We start from the raw sequence: 24,629 nt of genomic DNA on the forward strand, positions 1-24,629 counted from the left end.
CATGAGGGTGTGGGTTCGATCCCTGGCCTCGCTCAGTGGGTTAAGGATCCAGTGCTGCCATGAGCTTGTGGTGTAGGTTGCAGATTCAGCTCGAATCCCATGTGGCTGTGGTGCTGGCCGTCAGCTGCAGCTCCAATTCGACCCCTAGCCCAGGAATTTCCATATGCCACAGGTGTACCCCTAAAAAGCAAAAATAAATTTAAAAAATGCCAATACAATGATTTTCATTCCACAGCAGACCACTCTAAAGGACAGACTGGATAGTCATGACCTTCAGAAAGCCCACTGTCCGAAAAATCTGGGCACACGTTCCTCTGATTATAGTTAAGAGTCACCCAGCACATGTTCTTCAGCACATCTGACCACCAGAGCGGGTCCAGCCCATCCCTGATGCCACAGTACCATTTAAACATTCAGTCAATGGGGAGCTCCCTAGTGACACAGTGGGTTAAGGATCCAGCATTGGCACTGTAGCAGCTGGGGTTGCAGTGATGTGGCTTCAGTCCCTGACCTGGGAGCTTCCACATGCCCCAGGCTCAGCCAAAAAAAACCAAAAACATCAGGTCAAAGGTTAGCTAGCTTCAAGACTCTGGCACTCTAACTGAAGAAGAGAGCAAGTATTTTAGGATATGAGAGGAAGAGAGTATGTTCAAAGCCTCCTGTGGTGGAAAGTCAAGTGGGAGGATTGGGGTCCATTAGTAAGATCGGGTCAGGTGAGATTTCCCCGGCACAGAGGAGTATAACTAGGCAGAGCCAAGAGAAGGCTTGGCAGGAGCAGCTGAGCAACATTCTAAAGACAGGAAAGAAGCAGGAAAGTACAACCTGAGATGGGCAGGCAGATGGAAATCAGAGAGGGAGTCTTTGGTATAGACAGGACTCTCAAGTTTTCTCATCTTTCTCCCAGAGGGAGAGAGCTGAAAGCTGAGAAGGCCTCAGAGGGTGTGTTCAGAGATGAGCAGAAAGCCCAGGGGTGACCCTCAGGGCTGGGGCTCCAGTCTTAGGGACAGCCTAGCAAAAAAAGGTCAAAGTTCAGACAAGAATGCCCAGGGATGAACAGGGCAGGAGTCTGGTCACCAGACCTGTGATGCAGGAGTAAATGGGAACTTGAAACAAATCCGACTTCTTGTTGGTCACCTGAGCAACCAAATTAGGAGTTCATTTTTTCTTTTTCAGCCACACCTAGGGCAAATGGAAGTTCCAGGCATCGAATCCCAGGCACAGCTGCAGCAATGCTGGATCCTTAACCTGCAGCACCAAAGAAATTTCAGGAGTATCTTATTTACCTGGCCTAATATGTATCAATTAATTGCTCAATAATAACTGTTTTCTGAGTGAAAGAGCAAATTAAGGAATTAACAAATAAAAGGCACTGAGTAGTGATAGGTTTGGTTTCTCAGCCTGGGCTTAGAGTAGGTAAAAGGAGTAAGTCAAATCAACCCCACTGTGGTGTAACAAGGTAAGAGGCAGAGAACATTATGGTATTAATGCGCCCAGGTGCCACTAAAAACGTGTCAGACTGCCTAAGAGCCCATGTCTGAGCTGAGGTGTCAGGCCTAGTTCAGAAAATAGCCTTCCTTGGGTCAACCCCATCTACACCAGGCCCACTCAGTCCCCTGCCTCTTCCTCCTCTCTGGAAAAAATAAGGGAGAGAGAAACAAAAATAACGATCTAGAGTTGTCACTGCTTAGTGTGGGTCACTGCTCTGGCGAGAGTTCAGTCCCTGACCCAGGAACTTCCATAAGCTGCAGGAGTGGGCAAAAAAACAAAAAAGGAGTCAACGGTCATCTCCCCTCTTAGGTCCCCATCTTTCTTACCCTAGATCATACCCAGAAGGGCCTTTACTCTTTTTTTTTTTTTTTTGTCTTGTCTTTTTGCCTTTTCTAGGGCCACTTCCCACAGCATATGGAGGTTCCCAGGCTAGGGGTGCAATCAGAGCTGTAGACACCGGCCTACACCACAGCAACTCAGGATCCCAGCCGCATCTGGGACCTATACCACCGCTCATGGCAACACTGAATCCTTAACCCACTGAGCAAGGCCAGGGATTGAACCTGAAACCTCATGGTTCCTAGTCGGATTTGTTAACCACTGAGCCACAACGGGAACTCCAAGAAATCTGTAACTGGCTGTGATCAATTAATTGTAAACACCACTGCACTCGGACCAGCCAGAAGGGCCTTTACTCTTAAGAACCTCAAGAATCTTTTCCTTAGGAATACTAAGGACTTCTTGTTAATTGTTCTAAGGTAGGGGAGGGTAGGAGTGCCTATCGCAGCACAGTGGAAAGGAATCTGACTAGGAACCATGAGGTTTCGGGTTCAATCCCTGGCCTTGCTCAGTGGGTTAAAGATCTGGCGTTGCCATGAGATGTGGTGTAGGTCGTAGACTCGGCTAGGATCTGGAGTGGCTGTGGTGTAGGCCGGCGGCTGTACCTTTGATTAGACCCCTAAACTGGGAACCTCCATATGTCACAGGTGTGGCCCTAAAAAGAAAAAAGAAAAAAAAAAAAGAAGTAGGGGAATGTAGTAAGCAGACATATAGGACTAAATGAAATTTACATGGTTGTTGGAACCAGCCACCTACAGAAGCCTCTTCTGAGAAGGGAGTTGTTTCGGGGTCCCCAAGACTCACACATGTACACAGTCATACTCATGGTTAAAGTTCATTACAGTGCAGATACCCGCAGGGGAAAACCTACAGATGGGATCTGGAGAAACCCTCCTCTCATTTCCCCTGTATAGCAGCAAACAATGCTGGTATAATATTTGTGCCTGCAGAAGTCCACTAGAGACACAGCCCCCAAGGTTTTTACTGAAGGCTGGTCACTTAGGCCCTGCCTGCTTAGATTCCAGATTCCTGAGGGAAAGCAGGACTTCAACATAAACCATACTGCTCCAACAGAGTCTAGACAGTGTGAATCACCCTTATCAGTTAGCATAAGAACTGAGCAGTTCAAGAGCAAATTTCCTGATGCCAGCCAGGCCAACCTTGCAGGCAAACCCTTCTGAGGACAGCAGCCTCAGGCCTGTTCTCTTAACTCTTTCCAGAATTGGCTGTAAATGAGCCAATGAAACTAAAGTAGCTCCCAGAGTAAGAGCTATTAGGGAGCCAGGGACCAAAATGCTGGATTAATCAGTTGAAAAACATTTATCTTGACAATCTAAGCAGTTCCAGAAGATACAAAGCTAACAACGTGGCAGCTGCAGAATCTTCTTGTGACTAGTACAGAAGGGTGAAAAGGGTAAGAAGAGCTGAAGGTGCATTTTTCAGTTCCTGAGTGGGGAAGGCTGCCACCACTGCAGGAGCCGCAGGACCCTCTCCTCCAAGTTCATCCACTTCCCTGCAAGCCCAGCAAGCAAACTTCTGATGTGCTCCTTGGTCCTCCTACTAAGAAGAGAATGTGCTGACCAGCTGGCAGGGATTTGTTTCCGTAAAACCAGCACTGTGGTCCATTAGTCAGGCTCGTGCAATGGTAACAGGGATCATCCATTATGTACTCACAAGCCTGCCTTTATTTGTGTTATTCTGTTAATCTTCACAGTACTCTTACCAAGGAGTGTACCCTTGTATTTTGCAGGAAAAAGCAGAGGGACAGACTGAGGAACTCAGCTGCCCAGAGTCACACCAATGCGTGCGAATTTAGGGTTTAGGCGTTCCCATCTTGGCTCAGCAGAAACAAATCTGACTAGCATCCATGAGAATGAACACAGGTTCCATCCCTGGCCTCACTCAGTGGGTTAAGGATCCGCCATTGCCATGACCTGTGGTGGAGGTCACAGACACAGCTTGGATCCTACGTTGCTGTGGCTGTGGTATAGGCCAACAGCTACAGCTCTGATTCCACCCCTAGCCTGGGAACCTACATATGCTGCACAAGCGGCCCTAAAAAGCAAAAACAAAACAAAACAAAAAACAGGGTTTAAACTCAGGTGATCCTATCTCTACAACCAGTATTCTTTCCCTTCCATTGCACTTGCCCTCTGATTAGAAGTCAGGTAGGCATCAGTCTCCAGGCCCTGCTCACCCTCCAAGTTTGAGAACCTACAAAGCCAAGGAAGGCCTAGGTCAGCCTGCTAAAGTGCCTAAAACGATTTCACCGGGCACCAGAGCCACTCCCAACTGTCAGACAACAATCTTTCCATGTGCCAGGAGGCTGTGCAGAATCATCCCATCCCTTCAATGCTAACACATTGCATCGAGTCTCATCACACACACGTGGCATGGGGGAGCTGCCCTTTACTGTCCAACTCTTTGTCAGGCATGTTATGCTAGAACTCAAGAACGACTTCATTTCACAGATAAGGAAACAGAGGCTCCGAGGGTTGAAGTAACTTGTTCAAGACGACATACAGCGACAGTGCAGGTACCTTCTCAAACTAAAAGCTGTTTCCCCCCATCCCAGGCATCCGTGGGGCTGCCTCTCCCCCTCTCCAAGATAAGGAACGCTCCGGGGTGAGTTCTTTTTTCTTCAAACACCCGCTTCCCCGGTCTGAAGACCCCTCTAATCTCGCAAGAAAACAGTGCGCAGCAGACCTGCGTTTCAGAAAGCGCTCCCCGACACTACCCCACCGCCCTTCACCTCCAAGGACAAAGCGCTTACAAGCACCCCTTCCCCGAGGAAGGCAGCGCCCAAAGTCACCAAAAAAAGGCAGGGCGAGCGGGGGCCACCCCAGGTTCGACCACGGCCCCCGCCGCCTCCGCCTAGCGGTGTCACTAGGCGGCCCCGGCCTAGCCCGCCGGGAGCTCACAACCACCCGCCCGCCACACGCCCGCCGGCCCCCTGCCGCACCGGCCTCCTTCACGAGCTCCTCGCGCCCCCGGCAGCCGAGGCCCACCTCGGCCTCTGCAGACCCCAGCCGCGCCTCCAGCGCCCCGGCCCCCTCCTCCTGTCAGCCCGCACTGGGCCGCCAAACTACCTTCTCCAAGGAAGCCGGCCTCTGCACCGCCAAGGAGCGGGCCAGCGACAGGACTGTGTTGAAATAGAAGCCCCGCGACGCGCCGGCGCCGGAGGCTGAGCCGGGGCCGGCGCCGCCGCCGCCGCTTCCCCGGGCCGCGGCCGCCGCCATCGTCGCGCACCGCGGCGCCACCCGCCGGCTTTCCGCAACCGGCCCGCGAGCGCCAGAGCCCACAGCGCAGGTGCGGCCTCATCCGGCCGCCCCACCACGTGACCTCGCTGACACCGGTGGGGCGTGGCCGCGGGCTGCTCCACTGCCCGCGGGGGTTGGGGGCAGGGCGGCCGCTGTGCCGCGCGCGAGGCGTGGTTTCCCCCCGTGGCGGGACCCGATGGTCGACTCCGGAGGCGGGGCCTCTACGCACTGCAGGCGGAAAGAACTCGCGCTGTGCTGGCAGCAAGCGAACCGACGCTTCTCTGGGGCCTTGGCTAGCCCGCGGCCCCCAGTGCCCCCCCTCACCTCGGCCGCGCCCCCTTCCTCCGGCCCACCGCGGGCCAAGCACCGCCGCCATGTCGGCCTACCCCAGAAGCTATAACCCGTTCGATGATGACGCGGAGGACGAGGGCGCCCGGCCAGCGCCGTGGACTGATGCCCGCAACCTCACGGACGGGCCCGAGTCGCCCGCTGACCGGCAGCAGGCCCTGCGGCAGGAGGTGCTGCGCCGGGCCGAGGCCACGGTCGCCAGCACGGGAAGGTCCCTGTCCCTCATGTACGAGTCCGAGAGGATAGGAGTCGCCTCTTCTGAGGTGAGTCCGCGGTCCCCTGTGTTATTGGGGTCGCCCAGTGGGCTGGGAAGGGTCCTAGCGCTTTAGCGGCTGGAAGGTTGGTACGATCTGTCAGCCCGGTAAAGAAAAGTCTAAAGTACTCGAAAGGGGCGGTTTGCTTCCGGCAACCTCGCTGAACTCTTAGTCGCCTAGTTTCTTTTTTTTCTACTTCTAGTACACAGGCAATCTCCATGCCCTGGCCTATCTAGGCGAGTAAAGGTTCTGAATAGCAGACCCGATTAGGGAAGTGGAGAATGTGTTTCTCTTACACGATTTCCTGGGCAGCATCCAGGCTGAATCCTGCCAGAGTGACCTAGCAAGGACTGTGACTGCTAGTGTCTGAAAGCATCCGAGGAAATGGGCCTTGAGTTCTTCCCCGAAACTGATGGCTTTTCCACCTCGCCTTGAGGTGTGTTGAGTTCTCCGCCTGGACGACTGCTGAGTGAGCCAGAGCCCAGTAGAGTGGGGAGCCCTTCCCTTCCCTTCCCTTCCCAATACAAACGAAGGTGTCTGAGACTGACACTGTGTGGTCTGTGATGATCTGTTGCTCCGTTTCATCTTTGTCAGTTCCTCTTTCCATTCATAGACGATTTCAGAGTTGGACCTTTTTAAAGTTTTTAAAAATTTAATAGCATGTTACAGCAATATCAGCTAGGAATGATTCATCTTAAGCACTTGTAGCTCTGGAAGCTAAAGCTTTGTCTCACCCCATGGGTCTTTTCATTAACTCTTTTCTCTGCAAAGTTACTGACCTGGTTACTTACAGTTTTGAGGTATATCGCATCATTCTCCCATAGCCACTTGCTTGGCTTATTTCCCTTCCCCACTTCTCCCAGTTACTGGCTCCCTCATTGTCATACCTGCCTGTCTTCAGCCTCATCAAGGAAGTTTAGCGTATGTCTACTGGTTCCTATATTCGAGTCTCAGTGGAAGGTATCGACTTAGATTTGGGAGGAATGCCTGAGGCCTTAGGGCCCTGAGAGGAGTGGGTCACTTAAGGATCCCCAGCTCAAGGAAGCCAACTAAGAACTGCTTGAAAAGACATATTTGGCAACTGAAAACAAATGAAGTAGGAAATCAAAATGATATACAGTAGAAGATGGTGGCAGAGGTTACACTGGAATTTGGCTATTAAGGCTAAGGTGTAGATAGGAGGAGGAAGAGGAGGGAGAGGGTGTTCCCAGGGAAAAGAGGATCCATGCAAAGGCACTGGCCAAACACTGCAGCTCCTGGGCTCCTGAGCAGGGACGTGATGGCCTGGAAGCCTTCCAGGGCAAGGGCCTGGAGGAGAAACTTAGGACCTGGTGTGGGCAGAGGGAAGGTCAAGAGCACCAAAAACAGGATGGACTTGTTTCATACTGATTGTGGTAACAAGCCCCCTGCTGCCTCCCAAAGTTGGCTTTCTCCTAGCAATGGGGACCAGTGAGAACAAAGGCAGAGTGGCACCTCAGGCTGTGAGGCTTGGTGTGGCCAAGCCAGGTGTTGCTCTGAGAAGTACAGCATGATCATGACTGGGCTGGTGACAGGCTTTGTCATCAATGTGATTACACATTGAATTTTTCCTGGTTTGAATCAGTTCTCAATTATCAGAGGCCCTGGGAGGCAGGAATGGTCAGCACCCCTCTCCCCCACCACTCTCCAAATTGACTTTGAATCTCTCTCATCACTCTTTCATTCCCCCCAAACCCCCACGGAGGGTGCAGGTGAGCTCTGTCTCAGCAGACCCAAGTCATCTGCTAAACTAACCTCTCAACTTAGTCATTGCTTGCCAGACACCCAGCCCTGATGCAGTGCCAAAACAGGACAGTTTTCTGAGTTCCCATCGTGGCTCAGTGGTTAACGAATCCAACCAGGAACCATAAGGTTGCGGGTTCGATCCCTGGCCTTGCTCAGTGGGTTAAGGATTCAGCATTGCCGTGAGCTGTGTGGTGTAGGTCACAGATGCAGCTCGGATCCCACATTGTTGTGGTTTTGGCATAGGCCAGTGGCTGCAGCTCTGATTGGACTGCTAGCCTGGGAACCTCCATATGCCTTGGGAGCGGCCCTAGAAAAGGCAAAAAGACCCAAAAAAAAGGGACTTTTTTTTTTTTTTCTTTTTTTCTTTTTCAGACACATGAGGCATATGGAAGTTCCCAGGCCAGGGACTGAATCTGAACTGCAGCTGCAACTTAAGCCACAGCTTCAGCAACACTGGATCCTTAACCTGCTTGGCCAGGCCAATGATCAAACTCACATCACTTCAGAGACTAGCCAAATTCTTAACCTAACCTACTGTACCACAGCAGGAACTCTAGGACACATTTTATAGAGGGTCAGGAGACTTTACAAATAACTCGGGGAGTTCCCGTCGTGGCTCAGTGGTTAACGAATCTGACTAACATCCATGAGGACGCAGGTTCGATCCCTGGCCTTGCTCAGTGGGTTAAGGATTCGGCATTGCCGTGAGCTGTGATGTAGGCTGCAGACGTGGCTTGGATCCTTCATTGACTGTGACTGTGGCCGGCATCTACAGCTCCAATTTGACCCCTAGCCTGGGAACATCTGTATGCTGTGCATGCAGCCCTCAAAAACAACAACAAAAAGCATTAGGTTGGGAAGGTCATAATTCAGTCCCAGCTTGGCAGCAACAGGAAAATTACATAGTCAAGTCACTTCTAGCAAAGGAGAGCTCCCCTTTTTCTGAGAAATCTGGAAGGTTCTTATCTCTCTCGCCTCGGGTTCTGACCCAAAGGACAGAGTCAGGGCAGAGCAGATGGCACCCAGCCATCCTGGTGAGCATAATCCAGGACCACAGAGACACGTAACCCACCTGTCTCTTGTTTTGTGGATATGATTTGTTTCTTTTTTTCCACTGAGGTTTAATTTTTGTGAAGCACTAATCCAGACACAGGGTTCAAAATTCAAAACATACAGAGAGTTCCCTGGTGGCTCAGCAGGTTAGGGATCTGGTGTTGTCACTGCAGTGGCTCAGGTCACAGCCGTGGTGCAGGTTTGATCCCTGACCCAGGAACTTCATGCCAGGGGTACAGCCAAAAAAAAAAACCAACCCACAGGCTGTGTGTGAAGGTTCCTCCCACCACCTGCCTGCCAGCAGCAGGTCACTTTCTGTTCCTTCAGTGTCCTTGTGGAGGTATTCTGTATATAGATGCATATTTACCATCTTTTTCCTTTTTTAAATTCTAACTGAAGCAGAGGCATTCTATGCATTCCTGACCGCACATTGCCTGGTAGGGCTGGAGGCTATTCCGCAGCCTCACATGTCCCTCTCTGTTTCTGTGGCTCTCGTGTTCCCTTGAATGGATGCCTTCTGTTTCTGCAGCCAGCCCCCTAATACTGGGCCTTTCAAGTGTGTGCACCTTTGGGTGAGCCTGTTTGTGTCCTACTTGCACGTGATCTTCGTGCACCCTTTCACCACCCTGCCCGGGGAGACCACCTGTGCAGGGCACCCCTCGTCCCCTCTGGCTGGTGAGGAATTGCCAATGACGTTTTGTGGGGTCAGGATCCCAGTTCAAGGAAGACAGCAACAGAGGTTAGACAGCATCTGAGCAGCTGGTACAGTGGCAACACCGAGTCCTTAATCCACTGAGTGAGGCCAGGGATCAAACCCGCGTCCTCATTGATGCTGAACCACAATAGGAACTCCTATTAGAAAGTTCTAACATCAGACTTGCTGACTTCTTAGCTGTAATGAGGCATTTTATGAGGCTGTGTTGTTACCATCCAGGGAGGTCAAACATCCCATGCCAGCACTATGGCATCTGGCCATATCTGCTGCTCCTTCCTGAAATATCCACCTGTGGCCACCATGGTATACCTTTGCTGTGCCATGGGGGACCTTTGCTGTGCTGAGCAGGTCATGTGCAGGAAAAACCGAGGGGCTGTCTGCTCTCCAGCCCTCTGCCTCTGAGAGTGAGAGGTGCTGCTTAGAGGTGATGTTTGGAGGTCCCCAAGACCATCCTCAGGTTTAATGATTCCCTAGAAGGGCCTACAGTACTCAGCAGAGCTGTTATACTCACGGTTGTGGGTTTGGTGCAGCGGGTACAGAGTAAAGGGAGTTCCTGCTGTGGTGCAGTGGGTTAGGAACCTGACTGCAGCAGCTTGGGTCACTGCAGGGAGATGCTGGTTTGATCCCTGGCCTGGCAACTTCCATATGCCTCTGGTGCAGCCTTATAAAGGAAGAAAAAAAGAAAGACAAAAAAAAAAAAAAAAAAAGGATGCAGAGTAAAGGTTCAAGGGAGAAAGTCTGGTGGGCAGTGCCCAGGAAACCCAGCCTCCAGTTTCCACTCCCCTGGAGTTGCCTGGGCAACATGTACTTCTCCCAGAGGTGATGTGTGACAACCCACAGGCTTTTGTCAGCCAGGAACCATGGCTCCCTGCTCTGCTGACCACAGTCTCAAGCCCCTCCAAGGCCCCACCGTGTGGCCCAGGGCTCCATTATAGGTCCTGTTGCTGGCCCAGACTGTCAGGCTGGTCCAAGGACTCAGGGAAGCAAAGTCACTCATCAGGGTGATCTGAGGGTCAGGAGCCAGATAAGGCGTTGCACAAGTGGTGGGCAGCCCAGGCCTGAAAAATCAGCCTGCAATTGCCACTTGGGATAGCAGCTTCACTGCCTTTGCCCTGGGTGATGCTCAGGGAACCTAAGGCCACCACATGCTGCCACTCCTGCATCCCTGGTGGTACGCTTGCACATAGAGACTGACTCCAGACCAACCTCTGCCTGCTCACTGTTTGACACCCAAGTTTAATCATGAATTCCAGACTAGATGATTGGTGCAGGCACCATCCCCTCAGGCACTCAGGCAGAATCTGGTCAGGGCTCTGAAGGGGGTCAGGGTTCCACACCACCCCCACTGCCCCTTCTGCCTGGAATGCTCTCGCCCCACCTGGGCCTGTGACTCCTCAGTGCTCAGCTTTCCATTTCTCATGCCATAAGGGAGCCAGTGCTTGTGGGGCCTCCACTGGCAGAGCCAGCCGCATGGGCAGTGCTTCGTTCATTTGCCCATGAGGCCCAGAGCTCAGTGCAACAGAGACCCACCTGCCACCTTGGGCTCTGTCAGCATGGATATCTGTTCCCACCCCCTCAACCCTCTAACAAAGCGCCATCAAAGAGGCCTTGAGACACATCCTCCCTCATCTCTCACACACACACCCACCCCACATCTCACTGCCAACCCAGCCTGACCTCCCTGGCTAGCTTTTGTTCCAGTTTAACTTTTTCTTTTTTTCTTTTTCAACCGCACCCAAGTCATATGGAAGTTCCAGGGCCAGGGATCAAATCCAAGCTGCGGCTGCAACAATACCAGATCCTTAATCCACTGTGCGACAGCAGGAACTCCCTAGAGAAGTCATTTTAATCCTAATTTTTTTAGCTTACCTCGTTCTACAAAAGACCGCCCTCACAATGGACATATTCGAGGCTTCAGGTGTTGGAAGAAGCAGAAAATCCAATAAATTTGTAGCTCCTTTTTCCCCCTGAAAATTCACCCTTGCAAAATTTGTTTAGCATATTGAAGGACACAGTCCCAAAATCCTTTTTCCTTTTACTCAAAAAAGCCTGATGGTTTCTTCAGACATATCTCATGAGCTGGTGAAAAACATTTAAATATTCAAGGCTGTAAATCCCAGCAGTTTTAAATTTATTTCCAACCAGATTTAAATAGAATAGTAAATTCAACCATTGTTTTCATTTATTGCCTATATGTGTGTGTATGTATGTGTGTGTGTGTGTGTGTGTGTGTGTGTGTGTGTGTATTTATTTATTTATTTATTTATTTTTGTCTTTTCTAGGGCCGCTCCCACGGCATATGGAGGTTCCCAGGCTAGGGGTCCAATCAGAGCTGTAGACGCCAGCCTACACCACAGCCACAGCAACTCGGGATCCCAGCCGCATCTGCGGCCTACACCACAGCTCACGGCAACACCGGATCCTTAACCCTCTGAACAAGGCCAGGGATCGAACCCACAACCTCATGGTTCCTAGTTGGATTTGCTAACCACTGTGCCACGACGGGAACTCCTATACATTATATTTTTAAAACTCACCCACTAAACATTCAGGACTAAAGTTATATTTTGGGTCCCTAAGTTCCCTAAGAGCTTCCATTGACATCTTTATCTCAAAAATGGGCTCCAACAAACCCATTGCCTATAGTTTTGTTTTTAATCCTTCAAATTCCTAGGCTATGTGTGTAAAATTGCTCCTGACTTTGTTTTGGGGAGTTAGGAGAGAGCATCTAAGGATTGTTTGCATTATTAACGTAACTGAGAGCCACAGGGAAGCGGCCGAGGTCAGGGGCTGCCTCCTGAGGTTGAGGATCCGAGCCTAGGAGTCTTATGGTGGAGAGGCAGACCATGGGGTGACCAGGCTGAACGGAGTTTGCCCCAGATTTTAAAAGTATGAGCCCTGGAGTCCCTTTGTGGTACAGCAAGTTAAGGGCCCAGCATTGTCATTACTGTGGCCCAGGTCGCTGCTTTGACCCAGGTTCAATCCCTGGCCTGGGAACTTCCACATGCCACAGGTATGGTCAGAAAAAAAGCATGAGCACTGGTATGGTGCTGAGTTCACATCCACGGCCAGAAGTCTCAACTCTCAAGGAATCAGGCCAGGCTGGCCCCAGGGCCACAGAGTCCTCCAGCGTCTGTTGGGCAGGGGCAGGCTTGCAGGAGCAGCTGCTCTGAGGGGCCCTGTAGGCAACAGCCAGCAGGGCCCAAGGAGGCAGTCCAGGGATGAAAGAGGACTTCTTCACAGCAGGTGTTCCGGGAAGGCTTCTCAGAGGAAGTGTCCTCTGAGCAGAGGCTGGATCAAATGAGGAAGGAACAGAGCCATGAGGAACATTAAACACAGAGCAAGGAGGATGTGCAAAGGTCCTGTGTCAGGGTTGCCGTTGTTAGAGGTTTAAAAGCTGAAACTGGATGGGCTGGAATCAGACACTAACAGGGCCAGAAAGGACAACAGAACAAAGTTTCTGAAATAGACACGAGCAGGGCCAGAGGCCCAGGTGGCCCAGCGGCACTGCTGTATCTGAGAGGGAACATCCAGGAACTACAACCCAAGTCAAAGTCCCCAGGGTCCCCATGGCTGGGAGAGGAGGGGGCTAGAGAGGATCTGCTGCCAGGCCCTGCACCTGGACCCCTCATAGGCCAGGCCAGGGGGACAGGAACCCCAGAGCAAGTAAGAGCAAGCAGTGGTGAGGCGGGAGGGAGAGACAGGGAAGGTGCACATGGGTGACCTCGTCATTCCCTCGTGCTGGCCAAGCTGCCCTGTGTCTCTGTCATGCCATCGCTCTCCCCTGCCCCCACGATAGGAGCTTGTCCGTCAGCGTGGGGCCTTGGAGCGCACAGAGAAGATGGTGGACAAAATGGAGCAGGACCTGAAGACCAGCCAGAAGCACATCAACAGCATCAAGAGTGTGTTCGGAGGGCTCGTCAACTACTTCAAGTCTAAACCTGTGGAGACCTCGCCTACACAGAACGGCACCCTTGCCCCCGAGCCCAGCAGCAGGTGGGTGGCTGCTCAGCCTACTATGAGGTAACAGAAGGTGGGCCTTCATGCAGGGCCAGGGGGCTGAGACTCAGGCCACTTCCTGGGCTTTAAGGGACCCGGTAACCCTGAGAGTCACTCACTGGGAGGAATCGGTCCTCAAATACTTGGAAATAAGAAACCTTCTCCACTGCTCCTTATTACATTGATGTCATCGCTGTCCAGTCTACAAAGGTTCCACAGATTTCTGCCCCAGTGATTGAGACTGGTAATTTGAAAGAAAGAGTTCAGCTTGGCTCACCTCACAGAATTTTTGCCTTAAAAACTCTACCTCCAGCTTTTCAATGCCTAACCCATTTTGCCCCTTGGTTATTATTTTTGAATTAGAGATTATTTTCCCCAAATGTCTTCACTAGAGATCTAATAAAGTCATACTGCAATTTTGATGGGCATGTAAATGTTAAGTGTTCAGAGATAAGAGAAATAAGTTTCTGGGAGTTCCCTAGTGGCTCAGCACGTTAAGTATCCAGTGTTGTCACTGCTGTGGTGCATGCAGGGTTGATCCCTGGCCCAGGAACTTCTACGTGCCATGGGTGTGGCCAAAAGAAAGAAGAGAGGGGAGTTCCTGTCTTGGCACAGTGGAAACAAGTCCGACTGGGAATCATGAGGTTGCAGATTCAATCCCTGGCCTCACTTAGTAGGTTAAGGATCCAGTGTTGCTGTGAGCTGTGGTATAGGTTGCAGACGTGGCTCAGATCTGGCATGTCTGTGGCTGTAACTGGCAGCTGTAGCTCTGATTCGACCCCTAGCCTAGAAACCTCCATATGCTGTGGGTGTGGGCCTAAAAAGCCAAAAAAAAAAAAAAAAAAGAAGAAGAAGAAGAAATGTTTTTCTACTAAAACAAATGACTGCTAGTCATATCCTAGACCACTATGTCTGTTTTTTATTATAAAAATGATATTGTTGAATTACAGAAAATCTCCACCTTACCTACCATCACACAGAAACTTAAAATTTAGTTTTTTCCTGTGGTTCCCATTGTGGCTCAGTAGTAACGAACCCAAGTAATATCCATGAGGTTGTAGGTTTGATCCCTGGCCTCGCTTGGTGGGTTAAGGATCCAGTGTTGCCGTGACCTGTGGTGTAGGTTACAGATGCAGCTGCAATTCAACCTCTGGCCTAGGAACTTCCATACGCTGTGGGAGCAACCCTAGAAAGACAAAAAGAGTTTAGTTTTTCCCCCTTTTTGACGTTTTCATAATCAGAGTATTCATTTGGTTTTGTAGCTTCTTACACTTAATTAACCCAGAAAAAATATATAATGTTATACAGGTTTTGTAACTCTCTCTCTCTGTCTCCCCTTTAATTCTGAAACACAGAGGTTTGTTGTTTTTTTCTAATGCGCAGATGATGTACGGTAAAGCACATACACAACTTTAGTGGAGAGCTTACAACTCTTTACCTGTGCGTACTCCTTTGTGACCACCACCCAGATCAGGACATAGGGCGGAAATTAGGGAGGGTGTGGGCTTGAAGTGCAAGCAATGCCAGTGCTCCAACACGCTGGTGCCCAGCTTGCGCAAGGCACCATGGTCCATGTTCTCTTCCAGGCCACTGGCCTATGGCAGCAAAAAGCACACCCTGTGCTCGGGTGCCTGCAAGGCCATCATGGGGCCTGTGCCCACCCACCTGGGAAGCTCAGGCAGGGCCAGTGGGGCTCCAGGGCAGGCAAGTGAAAGTGGAGGCCTTTTTTTTTTTTTTTCCTGGTTTTTTTAGAGCCACCCCTGCAGCATATGGAGGTTCCCAGACTAGGGGTTGAATCAGAGCTGTAGCTGCTGGCCTGTATCACAGCCACAGCAACATGGGATCCAATCCATGCTTTCGACTTACACCACAGCTCACGGCAACGCTGGATCCTTAACCTACTGAGCGAGGCCAGGGATCAAATTTGCATCCTCATGGATACTAGTCAGATTCGTTTCTGCTGAGCCATGAAAGGAACTCCTTTTTTTTTTTTTTTTTTCTGGAGGAGGCATTTGATTTTCTCACACAGGCACCCCAGGAAAAGACTATGCTGGCAGAGGTGGTGTTCCCTTCTAAAAGATTTCTTTCTTTTCTTGACTCTTATCCAAAGATTGAAAGAAGCCATAAGTATAAGCAAAGACCAGGAGGCACGGTTCCAGGCCAGCCACCCAAACCTCAGGAGGCTGAATGACTCAGGTCAGTGGGCTTGCTTTCCTACCTAACACTTGGGTTGGGTGGAGGGAGCACCTGCTGGGTGAGGGAGGCGGAGAGGAGGAAGTGGGAGCCTGCACTGCAGCTCTGAGCTGAGTGTGAAAGGCTGCTTGCAGGGAAACCCCTGTGGTAAGTGGAGTCATAGCCCCTAAAACATCCATACCCCAGCCCCAGGCCCTGGGAACATCAGGTCATGTAGCAAAGGGGGTTGTGGGTACAAAGGGAGCACAGTTGCCCAACTTGAGGTGAAAAGATGATCCTGGGTTTTCCAGGTGGACCCAGTAAAACCGCAAGGCTGCCCTGCACGTGCGAAGGAGGCAGTAAAGAGGGAGATTGGAAGGTGAAGGCAGGGCCCCTGGCTGAGGCGTGGCCTCCAGGAGCCATAGGAGGTGGGGGCAGATTCTCCCTGAGAATCTCTAGCCAGAGGCCAGCCCAGTGAGCCCCAGGTTGCAGCTCTGGCCTCCAGAACTGAAGGTGGTCTATGGGGGTTTGCTGTGGTGGCCCTCAAGCCCGGGCAGATGGGAGTGCAGGGTAGAATCTGTTTTGTGTCAGGTCATCCTGTCAGTATCAAATGACAAGCCCAGAACCAGCCATTATCTGGAAAGGAGTGGAGGCATCCTGGGGGCTTCTTTGGACCCCTAGAGAGCCAGGCCCATCACAAATAGCCAGGTGCCCCCTGCCATGTGATTGACACAGCCGAGGGGAGGCCTGGTGGAGGAGGCATTGGAGAGAGACAGAGCTATCTGGAAAGGCCAAAGCCACAGAGGAAGTGAGAGAACTAAAGTGCATAACACAGCCAGCTCGTTGTGCCCAAGGGAGTGGAGTAGAGCCCTGCACCGAAAGACAATTTTAAGGAACTAAAAGGAGTTTCATTTGTAGGGTGTGTATTAGCTTAAGAGAATTGGTGAAGCAAAAAAACAAAACAAAACAAAACAAAACAAAAAAAACAGGCTTGTGTAAATCGTGCTGGGGGGGAAATACAGCAAATCTAGAAAGAGATATTCCCCAGAAGATGTGAACTGGCCTGACAGGGCTTTCTTGTGTGAACTCAGGAGCTGAAGGTCAGGAGGATTCTTGGGGCAAATGTGCATCATCTGACATTCCTCTTTCCTGAGCCGTGAGGTTTTGCCTGATGCAACACCACTGCTATGTCATTACATGTGTCAATCTGTCTCTTTTCCTGTGCACCAGGGGCTGACCAGGCCCTCCAGAGGTTGGAGGTCTTTGATCTCCGAAGGGTAGGCCCCCAGGAAGCATCTCTCCCTTCCCCACAAGCCTGCCAGGGCTCCTTCCCCTCCCCCAACCCACTCCCACAGCCATCGCTCTGGCCTTAGAACTGACCATTATAGTCCTTCCACCTGTTTCCCAGACTAAGATTTTGTAAAGCAGCATTTCAAGGGATGTCAGTTAACCCATCTCCTGGTGTCTTCTTGTGAATCCAGACTGCATCCCTGGAGGGGCTGGATCTGCTGTGAGCTCTGAGGCGTATCCAAAGAACCCTCACCTCCAAGCCTATCATCAGAAAATCGACAGCAATCTGGGTAAGACGGGGCACCACCACGTTCAAGGTTCACCTGCCCGGGGCAGCGTGTGCCCAGCCCACTGGCGTCTGCCTCTGTCTCCCCTCTCAGCAAATCCAAGAGTCATGACCACTCCCCCCTGATCTCTGGAGCCTGTCCACTTGTCTTTGTCTCCACCTCTCCTCTGTCTGCTTGTCTCCGTCTCTACCTCTCTTCTGTCCACTTGTTTCCATCCCCACCTCTCATCTGCCTGCTTGCTTCAGTTCCCTGGACTCTGCCCTAGAGCCCAGGTGGAAGGGATGTCTGCGGATCTGGCCACTCCAACATGGGACGCTAGCGAGTCCACCAACCCCTAAACAAAATTTCCCCACCAGGAAAGGGTGTCATTGATGCCTGATGGGGAAATATCAGGGAGTGGAATTCAGGAATTGGGGGAGGGAGGCAGGAAGAAGGCTAAGTAGAGCCCACTGGGGGTGTGCAGGGAGTCCTCAAACCTGCAGCACTGGCCAGCACACAGTGGCCCAAAGGAGGGCTGTGTGGACCTCAGGGACCCCGGGACAGCTGTCCACAGTCTCTGCTAGCGAGGCCATACCACTACCCTGGGCACAATTCCTCTCCCTCCTGGCACACCCATCTTTGTCAGGGACCCTTGCCACATGGCCCTGCTTGTCAGGCTTTTCACCCCGGCACAGCCTCTTGCCTGTCCCAGCTGCTGGATCCTGGGGTAACCCATGGAGCTCAAGGCACAGGCTTCAGTCAAGCATAGAACTAAAGGCAGAGGCTTTAGGAAGCATAGAACTGAAGACTACCTTTTTTGAAAAAAACCTGATTCTAGAGTTTCTGTTGTGGCTCAGTGGTAACAAACCCAGCTAGTATCCATGAGGATGGCGGTTCGATCCTTGGCCTCACTTAATGGGTTAAGGATCCGGTGTTGCCGTGAGCTGCTGTGTAGTCTGCAGATTCTGCTTGGATCCAGCATTGCTGTGACTGTGGCATAGGCCAACAGCTGTAGCTCCAATTCAGCCCCTAGCCTGGGAACCTCCATGTATCACAGTTGTGGCCCTAAAAAAAATTTTTTTTGTCCTTTTAGGGCCACACATATGGCAGTCCCCAAGCTAGGGGTCCAATCGGAGGTACAGCTTCCAGCCTACACCACAGCTCAGGGCAATGCCGGATCCTTAACCCACTGAGCAAGGCCAGGGATCAAACCGCCATCCTCATGGATACTAGTTGGGTTTGTTAGCTGCTGAGCCACAATGGGAACGCCTAAAAATTTTTTTTAATTAATTTAAAAACCTGATTCTGCTTAGATTCGTAAAGCCACTGCTAGGGATTCATATATTTTGACCCTTTAAAAAAAAAAAAAAAACACACACACACACACAATGTGCATAAATTCCTGGCCAGGGATTGAACCCAAACCACAGCAGTGACAATACCAGATCCTTAACCCACTGAGCCACCAGGGAACCCCATGCTTAGCTGTCTTTATGTTACTGTGCTGTGGAAGCCCTTCAAATACTCCTGAGGCTGACCACGTCCTTATAGGCATTGTTCCTTATGGACATTTTGTTGAACTTGAACTTAAGCAGTTGTCACCTGACTGTTGAACTTAAGCAGTTGAACTTAAGCAGTTGTCAGAAGAACCTTTGGGAGTTCCTATCGTGGCTCAGCAGTTAATGAACCCAATTAGCATCCATAAGGACTTGGGTTCGATCCCTGGCCTCACTCAGTGGGTTAATGATCTGGGGTTGTCGTGAGCTGTGGTGTAGGTTGCAGATGCGGCTCAGATCCCGAGTTGCTATGGCTGTGACTGTGGCTGGCGGCTACAGCTCCAATTGGACCCCTGGCTGGGGAACCTCTATAATGCCATGGATGCAGCCCTAAAAAGACAAAAAGACCAAGAAAAAAAAAAAAAAAAGAACCTTTGCCAAAAGTAGTGCACTCCAGGAGTTCCTGTTGTGGCTCAGTAGTTAACGAATTACTAGGAACCATGAGGTTGTAGGTTCAATCCCTGGCCTCACTCAGTGGGTTAAGGATCCAGTATTGCTGTGAGCTGTGGTGTAGGTCACAGATGCAGTTCGGATCCCGAGTTGCTGTGGCTGTGGCGTAAGCCAGCAGCTACAGCTCCAATTAGACCCCTAGCCTGGAAACCTCCATATGCCTCGGGAGCGGCCCCAGAAAAGGCAAAAAGACCAAAAAAAAAAAAAAAAATTGCACTCCAGTTACCTGGGGCTTGGCCCAGATATCAGAGCACCTTTTGTACTTAATGCCTCTTGCCTAGGGACCCTCGGCTGCAGGGCCTATGCACCCAGGTTATGCAGAGGCCACTGCCTCCCCAACTACCAAGTAGACAAAGGAAGTGGTCCAGCCCAGCCCTTGGAAATGCAAGCTAGCTGTCGTACCCGGGAACATCTGTTCACGGATCTGGGAGTGGCAGCAATGCACGTGTGAATGTGGGAAAGCATGAGTTTTCATAACATAGATAAAGGGACCTCACAGAACCTGGGTCCAGTGGGAACATCTGTCATTCATGAGTCTTCTGGTAAAGCACCCCAGTGGCAGGACAGGGTCAGAGCCCCCATTTCTCCTGCCACTTGCAGAATAGACTGGGGAACCTGGGGCCAGAGCAGGTTTGTGCTGGGGCTCCTGTCAGACAGAGAGAGCTTCAGTTCCGTCTCAGATGCGTTTCCAAACAGGGGTCCTCAGGTTTGCCACTCTGGACCTGCGCCTGATCCACCATTCAGGAGCTGGAGATGGGAGGTTCAAAGGCAGCTGAAAATTGTGCAGATCTGTATGAACTTTTAGACGCTGGGAGGACAAACACCATTGTGCTGAGTGGCCATCTTGAGTGGGCGGCAGGGATAGGCAGCTTTTGAGTTGAGCACTTACTACTTTCTTTTCACTGGCACCTGTTTTGAAAGATGACCAAAGCCCTGGCATCCAGCACATCTTAGAAGGAAGAAGACTGGGTGTGCTGGGCCCCTGCGGGAGCATCTAGAGAGGTGAGCTGGGGCCAGGACTCTCTGCTTAGGCTGCCTGTGCTCTCCTCTGTACAGATGAGCTGTCCGTGGGCCTGGGCCGTCTGAAGGACATTGCCCTGGGCATGCAGACGGAGATCGAGGAGCAGGACGACATTCTCGACCGCCTCACAACCAAAGTGGACAAACTGGATATCAACATAAAAAGCACGGAGAAAAAAGTGCGCCAACTTTGAAGACAAAGGATTTCCACTCCATAGTGATGAAAAGATTTGAAAGGTGTTTTAAATTCCCTGGAAACTTCGCTCATTACTTTTGAATGTGATTTAACATGTGTTTGCAAACATTGTCACCGGGGTTCTCAAGAGATTTTGTCGTAAGAGGAAGTGTGCACCCCTTTTCTCAGAGCTGACACTGTCCCAGTTCCCTAAGCTGAATGTGGAGAGGTAGTCTGAGCGCAGTAGCCTGGCCGGACACCTGGGTCTGACCTCTTGCTGGAGTGAGGGGAGGAGCCGAGTCATCTGGACAGATGTGGGCCAAGCGGCAGCCTGGAGCCCCCTGGAGCCGCCAGCCTGTTTCCGTCTGTGGTGCCCTCATCCCAGGCTTTCCTGAGTCAGCACTGGCCATGTGACCCATTGTTGGGAGTGGGGGGGGGGTCCTCCCTCCTCACACCCTGTTTTCAGTCTCCACCCCCAACCCCTGCTAAGCATATTGTGACTTCCTGAGCCCCAGGAGAAAGCCCAGCATCAGGTTCAGGATGGATGTGTGGACAGGTGTCACCTCTTCCCTTCCTGGCTTCTGCCCTCCCTCAGCAGATGTTTTATACAAGCAGGAAGGCTTCAGACCAGCCCTTCTTACTGTCATGCCTGAAAATATGTAGGCAACTGGGGGAGCCCTGGAGGGCTGACTGTCTATCCTCGGGGTCGGCCAGGCCTCAGGCCAGCCAGGGTCATTTGGTGCCTGGAGTCTCCTGTCCTGTCTGGAGTCCCACCTGCTCTTCCTGCACTACTGGCAGCATGCAATGACTCCTCACTTGGTCTGTGCCACCCAGTTTTAGGCCGAGAGCTCCACAAACGAGGCCGACTTTGCATAGAAAGATTTGGCCTTTTTTTTTTTTTTTTTTTTTTTTTTTGCCACACCCACAGCATACAGAAGTTCCCAGGCCAGGGATCAAACTCACACCACAGAACTGACAACACCAATCCTTAACCTGCTGACCCACCAGGGAACTTCAAGATTATTTGGTTTTTTTAATTAGCCCTTTTTTTTTCTTTTGTCTTTTTGGGGCTGCACCTGTGGCACATGGAGGTTCCCAGGCTAGGGGTCCAATCAGAGCTATAGCTGCTGGCCTACGCCACAGCTACAGCAACATTGGATCTGAGGTATGTCTTCAACCTACACCACAGCTCACAGCAACACTGGATCCTTAAGCCACTGAGCGAGGCCAGGGATTGAACATGAATCTTCATAGATGCTAGTCGGGTTCATTAACCACTAAGCCACGATGGGAACTCCAAAAAGCCCATTTTTAACTGGCCCAGCTTGCTCTCTTTTCATTTTACAAAAAAAAAAAAGAAAAGAAAAGAAAAGAAATTAAAAACACTACTTTAAATTTATCTCTGTACCTACATTGAATTTCTTTGTGTTGGTACCTCCAACAAAATAATTGAAGCCATGAGGCCCTAGTCTCTTCTCTCTCTCTCTTTTTTTTTTTTTTGGCCACACCATACCATGTAGAAGTTTGAACCCGTGCCATAGTGGCAACCCCAGCTGCTACAGTGACAGTGCTGGATCTCTAACCTACTGTACCACAACGGCACTCCTTACAAGGTGCTAGTCTTTAAAAGCAAATTATTTGGTGAAAGGGCCTGATTTTTTTTTTTCTTTTCTTGGCCACACCCACAGCCAGGGATCAAATTCAAGTCACAGCTAAGACATGTGCCACGACTGTGGCAATACCAGATCCTTAACCCACTGTGCCAGGCCAGGGATTGAACCCTCGCCACCACAGAGACAATGCCAGATTCTTAACCCACTGTGCCATATCAGGGACCTCAAAAGGGCCTGATTTTTTTTTTTTTTTTTGTCTTTTTAGGGCCCCACCCAACGCATATGGAGGTTCCCAGGCCAGGGTCAAATTGGAGCTGTGGCTGCTGGCCTACACCACAGCCACAGCCACACCAGATCCGAGCCGTGTCTATGACCTACACCCTAGCTCACGATGCCAGATCTTTAACCACCGTGTGAGGCCAGGAATCGAACCTGCATCCTCATGAATATTAGTCAGATTCGTTTCCACTGAGCCATGATGGGGGCTCCCCAAAAGGGCCTGATTTTAATAGGAAAAAATAGGTTGGAAACTCTAAAATCTCAGTGCCTTTCCACTTGAAACCTATCAGCAGTCCTGCGGCCTTCACCACCCTGGTTCATAGCATGTGAACAGGGTCCCTGACAGTGAAGGAGAATCTTGAAAGGGCTGCAGAGACGTGTTATTGTTTATGTAGCAATTCAGATATAAAAGTTCATCCTATAATGCATAACCTTGGAGGAACAACAGCAGCCCAGTGGGTGACCAGAGAGCTCTCTGTCTTGTGGCAGCCACCCCAGGTATCCTATCCTCATCACTGGATATGATCCTTCTTCCAGGACATGAGGATATGGTAGAGGGTCTTCAGAGTCCACACCTGCCCATCATGATGATTCTCTTGGTAACTGGGAAAAGGAAGAATTTTAAATGTATTCCCAGCCCACACCCAGGGCTTTCAGTAAAAAGGCTGCCCCGAAGTGTGACATCAGGAGGTGGGTGATGTGTCATCCATTTTCCTCCTGGACATCTTCCTCCGCCTATGTCATGATAACTGTCTCTGCTCAGCACCATCAGGCAGAAACTGATGGGTCTCCATGGAGATTACTCAACATACCTCAGACCTGGGCTTATTTTTTCAAGTAAATACACATAAAGGCTACTGCCAGTTGTCTCTTCAGCCTTCCTTTCTCATAATAGGATTAGTGATTTCTTTTTTTTTTTTTTTTTTTTTTTTTTTTTTTTGTCTTTTGTCTTTTGTCTTTTGTTGTTGTTGTTGCTATTTCTTGGGCCGCTCCCTCGGCATATGGAGGTTCCCAGGCTAGGGGTTGAATTGGAGCTGTAGCCACCGGCCTACGCCAGAGCCACAGCAACGAGGGATCCGAGCCTCGTCTGCAACCTACACCACAGCTCACGGCAACGCCGGATCGTCAACCCACTGAGCAAGGGCAGGGACCGAACCCGCAACCTCATGGTTCCTAGTCGGATTCGTTAACCACTGCGCCACGACGGGAACTCCGGATTAGTGATTTCTGACTTGAAGCAGAGTAGCACCTTATTTTATGTCTCTCTCTCTTTTTTTTTTTTTTTTTGGCTGTTCCCATGGCATGTGGAAGTTCCTGGACCAGGGACTGAACCCATGCCACTGCAGTGACAACACCAGATCCTTAACCCACTCACTTTTCTAGAAATGTCTTCCTTGGACATAATGGGAGGGCCACCATAGTCTCTCCCTCTCTCTCTCTCTCTCTCTTTTTTTTTTTTTTTTTTGCTTTTTAGGGCTGCACTTGTGGCAAATGGAGGTCCCTAGGCTGGGACTCAAATCGGAGCTACAGCTGCCAGCCTATACCACAGCCATAGCCATGCAGGATCCGAGCCGTGTCTGCAACCTACACCATAGTTCACGGCAACGCCAGATCCTTAACCCACTGAGCAAGGCCAGGGATCAAACCCACAACCTCATGGTTCCTAGTTGGATTTGTTTCCACCGCGCTACAACGGGAACTCCCTCTATCCTGTTCTTATTCACACCTCTTATTCTAAGGCCTGGGCTGAGGGCCTTTGAGAGCCTCAAGCCAGGCAGCAGCTCTCTGCTGGGCCCTCACCCAGCTTCCAGCCCCACAGAGGGCCAGTGGCATTGCACAGAAAAGCTGCTCACGTTTGCAGAGAACACAGAAAGGCCTGAGGAGCCTCCATATCTGCTTGTCGTGACTGTGACCAGAAGAGAACTGCCCTTTAGATGCACCTATCCGAGACTCGGAGGTGCCTGCTGGGGTTGGTTGCAGGCTGGGCTCTCAGTGAGACAAAACCAACTTGTCCATCCGGATCCGCATATCCGAAGTCAAAACTGGAAACAAACTGTGCCTTCCAGAAAGGGGCTTTTCTAACTTGAGGTCCATTATATGTGAAGTGTGCTACTAACTTATAAATAAGTACATTCCCCGTTGGAGGAAACTCTACCCATCCAGTGATTTGTAGCAGCGGCAGATTGCCTCATGAGTGTCTTTTTTGCATTCTGTAGGAAAGGAGATCTGAATTTAACTCAGGTGGCAGAAAAGAAAAGAAGTGCATTTTCATTTCTCTCTCTAACTTGTTTTTGTGAATATGTGATTTTGAGTGTACACTATACCAATTAGTAAAAATCTTATACTTTGCCTACATAGGCCTTTTCTGCAGGATGTTTAGTCACTAGTATCATAAAGCATCTTCGGCTCTGATGGTTGAAGTGTCTCATGAACAGAATGATGAGCCAGTCATTAAAAGTGCACATGGGAGGGGCTCCCTGCTCAGAGGGTGTGTCAGAACAGCTCTTATGCTTCCTGCCTTCACCTCAGCAAATGATCATATTCCTTAAAATAAAGTGTGACTTTTTTAGTCAATTGTGCCCCCCCCA

The 24,629-nt window shown here is 50.7% G+C and overlaps 2 protein-coding genes across 8 annotated transcripts in view; one reads left to right on the plus strand and one right to left on the minus strand.

Moving 5' to 3' along the window:
• Positions 1 to 5,786, minus strand: part of PI4KA (phosphatidylinositol 4-kinase alpha) — a 102,249-nt gene extending 96,463 nt beyond the window's left edge. For 5 of the 7 annotated variants that reach the window (XM_084993991.1, XM_013983179.3, XM_013983181.3 and 2 more), the window contains exon 1: positions 4,917 to 5,162. In XM_084993991.1, coding sequence (XP_084850117.1) covers positions 4,917 to 5,066 — 150 coding nt within the window. In that variant the 5' untranslated portion in view covers positions 5,067 to 5,162. Of the gene's footprint in view, positions 1 to 4,916; positions 5,163 to 5,411 lie in introns of those variants that run through there. The other 2 variants (XM_084993990.1, XM_084993988.1) reach the window with 2 other exon arrangements.
• On the plus strand, positions 5,331 to 24,629 carry SNAP29 (synaptosome associated protein 29). Its single transcript, XM_003132993.5, has 5 exons — positions 5,331 to 5,698; positions 13,021 to 13,217; positions 15,331 to 15,416; positions 16,874 to 16,972; positions 20,011 to 24,629. Exons 1-5 carry the CDS (start codon positions 5,462 to 5,464, stop codon positions 20,166 to 20,168), a joined length of 777 nt encoding a protein of 258 aa, XP_003133041.1. The 5' UTR covers positions 5,331 to 5,461; the 3' UTR covers positions 20,169 to 24,629.

The sequence above is a fragment of the Sus scrofa genome, chromosome 14 (assembly GCF_054392235.1).
Source record: "Sus scrofa isolate SSC_HxYL_T2T_F1_AM1 chromosome 14, Sscrofa_HxYL_maternal_Yorkshire_Landrace_v2.0, whole genome shotgun sequence".
NCBI lineage: Eukaryota > Metazoa > Chordata > Mammalia > Artiodactyla > Suidae > Sus > Sus scrofa.

What these genes read in the sequence shown, in the direction of transcription:
- SNAP29 (XM_003132993.5), top strand. Translation starts at nt 5,462, where the DNA reads ATGTCGGCCTACCCCAGAAGCTATAACCCGTTCGATGATGACGCGGAG. An exon ending in TAGGAGTCGCCTCTTCTGAG is followed by an intron (nt 5,699 to 13,020) that starts GTGAGTCCGCGG and finishes CCCCCACGATAG; the next exon opens with GAGCTTGTCCGTCAGCGTGG. An exon ending in GAAAATCGACAGCAATCTGG is followed by an intron (nt 16,973 to 20,010) that starts GTAAGACGGGGC and finishes TCCTCTGTACAG; the next exon opens with ATGAGCTGTCCGTGGGCCTG.